We start from the raw sequence: 7,613 nt of genomic DNA, 5'->3' as shown, positions 1-7,613 counted from the left end.
AGCAGGAACCATCCTTAAAGGTTCTGTCAAAGAGAGAATTTTTAAGCACAGCCTGACATTAAAATCTTATCAACTCACTTGAAATTAAGTCAATGAAAAATTAAAGCTAATTTCTAATAAGCTTATCTTACATTCATAGACTAAAGGGCACTTGTCGACTCCAGAGAATAAGCACACCTTTCATATGGAAAAGATTTTCACACTGGAAAGGCAGAGACCAGGAGAGAGGCTAAATGCACCATTTTAGACTGACTCTAGAAATTTATAGTTTTCCTGTCTGTTTAAAGCTAATGTAAGGATACAGAATAATCACAGAAATAAATTATTAATTTCAAAATCTGGGATAAGACTGCCAGAAGTGATAAATACAAAATATGGTGTAGATAATGGGATTAGACATCTAGAAAATGCATATTTAATAGGAACTTACTATTGCTCCATTCTGATATTTTAGGCTCTGTCTTACAAACCAATGGTATGAAACACCCTGATGGGAAAAAAAAAAGTCAACCCACAACATTGTGAATTCTAAAACACTCTGGATCTTTAGCTAAAAAGCTGCAGGTGCATGAAACAAGTCCTAGATTTTTTTTTTTCTGGTTTTAAACAGGCATGGAAAACCAGCTCCCAATTTAATCATCACACAGGTGGGGTTGATCTACTAATGACAAGAGAATTATTTAGGCATCAACCCAGTACAGCTGGGAACAGGATCTGGCCCTAAGATTATAAATTGGATACAGCTGCAATGGAAGAAAAGTCATACTAGTAAAAGAAAATGCATTTTATGGAAAGGGTGGGTTTTTTACTTCAAGGATTTTTCACCTTCTTGCAAAGAACTCAGAGAAAGTGAAGTTAAAAATACCTTAGAGCTCCCCGTCAAAGTGGTCACTGTTCCTTTAAAATTCAAAAGGTCCTTCCCTTGAGTAATGGGCTTATCAGTTTTCCTGAATTAATGTGTCCACAGGAGGCAAGAAACATGTTTCTGTGTTTGAGTGACAGTGCAGATGTCACTGCCAGTCTGCAAATGCTCCCGACCCTGCAGCCTCATCCCTTGGAGCTCCCCTGGTCTGTGCCCAGCGACACCTCCTGACCTCATCCGTCCCTCAGACCCCACACGTGGAAATCCTACAGCTTCAGACTCCCACAGCCACTGTGCTGGAGCTCTGGACACAATGAGAGACAATCAGGGTTTGTGTTTCTGGCGATGGGTGAAAGTTACTGAGGTTGTAAAGGACAGTGAAATGTGTATTTTGATTTCCTTTGTACCAGCAGAGAGGGAGGCTGCTCTTATGAGACAGGAACGAAGCCTGAAGGTGTAAAGCACCAAGGTAATAACAAGATGTTTGTTCCTCAGCAGCATGCATCATTTGCATACCTGTGTTTGCCATCCTGATTAATTAAGGAAAATCTATATGGGCTTCTTTTATAATTAACTGTGGGATGCATACTTTTATGTTTTCCATCTCATATCTACAGGACCAGTCTAATTTTCCCCACATATCTTTGGGATGTTAAAAAGTGAAGAAACTTTGGATATCAAGAGAAGCCTCTGGGTACCCCAGCTCAGTGGGGAACCGAGATACCATCACCACAGCAGCCTGCAAAAGCAGAGCACCACACAAAAAAGAGGCAGAACAAGATGCAAATAAGACAGTATTTCAGATTAAAGGAATTCAGACAAACAGGATTTTAACTGACTTTAGCATTTAGGGGAATGGAATACATCCCCCTGCAGGTCACTTCCCATTTAATCCCAGTGTAAGAGCTGAAAGGGTAACAAAACACACACTGCCACAATTAACCTGGAGCATGTTGGCTCATCACAGGGAGGAGCAGAGCTTGGCAGGAGGAGCAGCCAGGCCTGTGGCTTTCCTTCTGTGATCTGTCTGGGAGAGGGATATCTGATCGGGAAAACGGATGGACTCAGGTCTTGGGGGCAGGATGGGCAATACCTGGGCCTGGCTTCCCCAGGGAGTCTAACCTGGCTCTGGTCAAGAACCTCCAGAAATTAGAGGACAGGCCAGCAGCTCTAATTTAATTATTGAGGGGTTACTGAGGGAAGCAGCTAAAGGCTCTGTAGTTTTAGCCAGTTGGAATCTGTGAGGAAGCCATTTCTGGTACAAAATCTGCTGCCAGCAGCTGCCTGAGCAGGGACCAAGCTGAGGGGGTTTGCAGTTCATCCTGCATCCCCACAGGGCTTGGCTGGAGCTGTCATCCCCAGAACCCCAGCACCGCACCTGGCACAGGAGCACTGTCACCCTGCTCACCCAGCAAGGCCACCAGGGCAGCTGGTCCTTTCTTGTTCAGGTTCAGGGTATTTATTAAGTCAGAGGAGCCTAATTGAAATCTATGACATTGTATGACAATGCTCATTGTCACTTGAGCATTCAGGAGAGGAGGTTGCACCTGGCACAGATGAGACTAGTCTGTGCTTCTTGAGGACCTGGTTGCTTGCAAAGGACTTCCAGGAGCTGCTCCACGACGTAGCATTTCTGTGTTTCCATTCCCTCTGTGAATTCAGTGTGTGCAGGATCCCTAATTAACCAAATGTAATGAGCACTGAGCATTTTCATTTCAACCTGAATGTACATAAAATGCCTGGTGTGTTGGGAGCTCTAAGGGACCTGTGCGCACACAGAGCTGCAAGCACAGAAGTGTCTGCACCTAAAATGCACAGCAAAGGTGGAGAAAGAGATCCTTATTAATCCTTAGTAAACAGCCTGAGCAGTCAAGATTTGATCCTCTAAGAGTAAGACTTTTCCTTTTTAACCCAGCACTAGATATGAGCACCTCTTGTTTGGGTTTCCAGGGTACTATCTGTATACATGAAGTTACACATGTGCAACCTGGAGAACTCCATCCAGTGCAAGGCTGAGCCCTCAGTGTCACTGCATCCAACATTCCCTTCCTGTGGAGGGAAATTCAGCTCTGCATGGCATCAGCAGGTCACAGACCTGATTTTGGCCAACATTTCCACAAGTTTCACTTTGCTTGCAGCACGTGAGAGCATTTTGCCAGTGTGGTTTTGGGCTTCTGTGCTAGCTGTGCTATCTCCAAAGCCATTGGTGGTACCACGTGCCCAAGTACTTGGCTGGGTGATTTGCAGCAGTAACACCAGGTACAAACATCTCCAGACCTGATCTAACTTCTGCCTTTGGCTGCACATGTGCAATTCCCCACGGAACCTGATGGGAAGGGAATGTGCACGTCTCGGAGCAGCTTGTTGCCTGTGTGCTTATTTATGCATCCAGCTGGTTTGCACAGCTTTGTGATCTCCTGGTTGAGACGTGGGGATCTCTTCATCATCTTCCCATCTGCCAGGAACACTCAGCTCCTGAAAATTACCTTCCCCCAGCTGGTATCCATGGAAGGTCATTGTCCTGAATAATAGTCTTGATGGGTGGCAGTCATGACATAATAAAAGGATGGCAGAGTGCTATTAACTTACATTGTATGCTACTCTTGACATGCCTTTTTCCTTCTTTTTCCAGTCCTCCTCCGCACTCTTACCATCTATCAGTCCCTGAAGGTTTATATCAGTAACATCTTGAAACCACTTTAAAGAAAATGGGTTCAAACTTCCCCTTGATCTTTACATAAAACACAGACATCAACAGGGAGTCCCACGTCTGGGGTGAACATACAGAATAAGCTGTTTCAGATGAAGTTTTGTGGCTATTAGCATCAGAAAGCCACGTGAATTCTCTGCTTGGTATGAGTGGGCAGGAAAACCTTCAGAAGTTCCATGATACTGAACTTTTCTGATCTTTTTCAGGCCATGTCTAATTAGTACCAAAATCAGAAAGCAAAAATTTCAGCCTGAATTATTTATCACCTCATATTTATAAAATGCACCGCAATACACATCATGGCCCAGTTCACAACAACTGCAGATAAGATTAATCTTTCACTGATGCCATACTCCTTAATATGAAAATATAATTATCTAGCTGAAGAGTTTCTTAAATTACATACTTTCAAACTGGTATGAGCAGAATTTATCCTTGTGTCTGGTGCCAAGCCAAGTGGAAAAAACATTGGAACAGAATCGACAAAACACATGTTGGTTCTGTCTATCAACATTTCCACCTTACAGGGCCCTGTCAACATCTCAACTCCAACCTGGTCTCAAATATGGATATAATATTTTCCTCCCTGAAATGTGATCCTGAAGAGAAGAATTCCAGAACTGCAGGAACTCATTGAAGGATAAAGTGGTTAGGCTGCAGCAAGTCCTATGCAAGTTAATATGCACTTACCTTGCCCAATATAGAAATCAAAGAAGGAATCAGAAATTATTCTTAACTTTAATTAATTAGTATCTGCATTTGATGGCCATTTACAGATGTGCATGGGAGTAAGCACAAAGTATTTGTTGCAAATGCCTTTGAGAAAAAGCCACAGCTTCAGTCTGTGTTGCCTGCAAAGTTCAGTCCCTGCAGTTTTCTCTGGAATGCGACATCCAGAAGACGTGAAATAATCTTTTAGAATATGTGTGCATAAATATCTCTCTTCAAATTACTGTACTTTTAAATGCCATTTTTTCCCTTGAAGAAGCTCACAATGACTACAGGAAAACCCACCAGCTGTTTCTCTGCTGATCATCAGTAATGCACAGTGGAGTTTAAAGCCTGATAGATGGATGGATATATTGATGGCAAAGAGGCTCAGAGAAAGAAAAATGCAGCTCAACCAGTGAGGAAGGCAAGAGAATGAAGGAAGGGACACAAGTGAGCTTATAAAATGGATTTTCTTGGGGGAAAAATGTCCTTTCCTGGGATACATGCCCAGTATCTTTGAAAAGTAGCTTTGTTGTACACAGTGTGTACAACTTACTATTTTTACATTTTATTTAATTCTTTGAAGATTATTTCCATTGTATATTTTAGGCATAATTTCATTGCTTTTGCTTCATGCTCCTGGGAGCTGGGCTGCTGTGGGATGTCCTCTCCATCAGAAACAGAAGGCATGTGCTGGTTTAATACATAAATCAGTGGGAAAGGTGACCGTATCCCAAATGTTGGCTGCCTGATCACCCTGCCTTGCTCCATGCATCCTTCCAACTTGTACTTGTTTGAAAAACAATTAAATTTTCCAAATGACTTGCTGTTAATATAAATGCATTTTGACTGTCAGTGCCACTGGTGGTCCTGCAGTATATGGGATATAACTTTATTTCCACCCAGGGCCTCGACAGAGAGCAGAGAGAGATTAACCACCATTTTAGGCAGCAAAGTGTGAAATGGTTGGGTCAATAACTTGCCCCCTACTGCTGTCAAAAGCTGGCAAAGAGAACATCAGTGTGGAGTCAAGTGCAGGTCTAATTGTACTGAGGACTCCAGCCTGGACTTTCCAACTTCACTGAATATTCCTCTCTGTCACTGTGTAATCACAAGAGCTCTGTCAAACCAGCATTAATATGCTCTCTGCAACTATCCTATGACAAGAACCATTGGAAAATGGGAAAAATCTGGGTTTTGTATGATGGAGCAGCTGTAATGACTCATCAGAAATGCCCTGTCTGCATCCCAGGTGTGACAGTCCCGGGATTCACTGTCCCACAACTGCACCCCTGTGGAAAGGGCGCTTCAAGGAGAAAAACTCTGCAGGATTATGGATGATCTGCATCTCTCCTGAGATGCAGAAGGCTAACATCTGGCTGCAGGTTTGGAGCCATCTTTAACTCATCTGAATACAAATTTAATGAATGCCAATTATTGTCACCATCAAGAGTGATTTAAATATGGGCAAGTTCAGCTGATCTTGTCCCAGTCTATTATTTAGACATTTGCAGTCACAAGTCCAGGGCTATAACTGATGCCATAGCAAAGCAAAACAAACCAACAAAACCCCCCAAACCCCCAAATCAACCAAAACCCCAAGGTTTACAAAGATAATTGCTGATTTTACCTGTCCAGCCTGCAAGGCAGCAGCAGTACCCAGTGACAGGATCACACCCATCTGCGTGGTTACAGTCACAACGCTCACTGCAATTAAGGCCATATGTTCCATCCTTCAAAAATATAAATAAAAAAACCTCTAAGTGATCAGCTTTTTATTCTGAAATGTGCAAAATCATCTATCATGTCCCTCTTAATGCTGAGTTGCATTTTTTAAATTAACATACAGAGAAGACAGAAACTCAGTGCCTCATGTTTCTATATGGAACCAAATGAGGAATCACTTTAAAAAATGATGTTCAAGAAAATGCAGATAACACAGCAATAGCTCTGATAAAATACAATGCAAAGTATAATACATCCAGTTGACTGCTAGAACCCCAATCTGTTATTTACACATTATTTCCTTCAGACATCACAGACAAAATGAGATACTGCCCTGCTCCTTGTTCAGCAGAGCTATGGGGACTGTGATTTAAAGGGGGTGGAAGACCACCCCAAATTGTTATTTGCACTCACAGGACAAGGCTGGTCACAGAACTCCCCCTGCCATCCCGGGGAGCAGAGGCAGAAGCCATCAGCTGGCCTGCAGGACGCTCCATTGCTGCAGGAGCACGTCTGGTTACAGTTGAGACCCCAACTTCCACTAGAACACGGAATAGAACAATCCACTCCTTGCCACCCTAAGGAAACAGGGGAGAGAAACAACATCTGGGATGTTTTCATGAAAACAACAAGAAAGGCTGGCAAGTTGCAGCTCTTTGTTTCTAGGACCAGTTTCTTGGTGTAAATTAAGACCAACTTGGGGTCAAAGACTGACCCTTTCATTGTGACCTCCCACCTCCATCTCCCAGCATCTCCACACACAGATGGAGGTATCACTGTGTTGGCTATAGCCAGATTTAGGTGTCTGATGCCTTTCCGGGAACTTCTGGGACAGTCCCTGTCTGTCAGGCTGGAGACTTGACCCACAGGACTGCAAGAACTTTTCATTTGATGCTGCCTGTCTCTTACCCCCTTTTTTTTTTTTTTTTTTTTTTTTTTTTGAGAATGCTATTTAATATAAAGCAGCTATTACACCTAAAAAAAGACCAAGGCCATCATTTCTAGCCATTAAGGCTCAAATCTTAACTACCAGGAGCACAATGACTTTCATTACACTGCAGCTCTATGTAATGGAGTTGAGCAGTAACTCATGGTTTATACACCCTCATTAAATGGGGTACTACAGTGATCCATTAATTCATGTTTGAAATGCCAGATTTTATTGTTATTTGCCTCCCTTCTGTTTTAGGGCTTATGTATGTCATACAGGCATAGCTCATTTTGGGATTTTGGGGGAACAGAAGAGCCACTGTGCCATGGAGCAGTGGAGGAATTCTCAGGTGATTACTGGATACATGGGATGTGCTCACCACCACATACAGGAGGGAATTAGGGACACGTGTGTGGGAAGAAAAGATGTCAGCCACTCTGGAGCAGGCAAGATTTCTTATTTCCCCGAATAAATGAGAGCCACATCCTGCAATCCCATGCTGGCTCAGGAGACAGAGGACAGCTGCACACTGCTGGAGTGTCACAGCATCAGGGTACAGGAGGATGGGCAGCTGAGGATGGCAGCAAGGGCAGAGAGCCAAGGCCTACCTCACAGAACCCAAGGGCAGGGCAGGGCTGGCAGCTGGGATGAGCCAGGAGGCCAGGGCAGCAGGC

At 43.4% G+C, this 7,613-nt stretch overlaps 1 protein-coding gene across 1 annotated transcript in view; it reads right to left on the bottom strand.

Annotated features, from left to right (window-relative positions):
• The window catches only part of MEGF11 (multiple EGF like domains 11), a 255,687-nt gene that overhangs the window by 45,915 nt on the left and 202,159 nt on the right, over positions 1–7,613 (bottom strand). Inside the window, exons 14-15 of the mRNA XM_017737045.1 lie at positions 6,423–6,586; positions 5,914–6,016 (exon numbers count right to left, since the gene is read on the bottom strand). Coding sequence (XP_017592534.1) covers positions 5,914–6,016; positions 6,423–6,586 — 267 coding nt within the window. The remainder of the gene's footprint in view (positions 1–5,913; positions 6,017–6,422; positions 6,587–7,613) is intronic.

Source organism: Corvus brachyrhynchos, unplaced genomic scaffold (genome assembly GCF_000691975.1).
Source record: "Corvus brachyrhynchos isolate BGI_N302 unplaced genomic scaffold, ASM69197v1 scaffold200, whole genome shotgun sequence".
NCBI classification, from domain to species: Eukaryota; Metazoa; Chordata; class Aves; order Passeriformes; family Corvidae; genus Corvus; species Corvus brachyrhynchos.
This window is presented reverse-complemented; position numbering and strand designations above follow the sequence as displayed.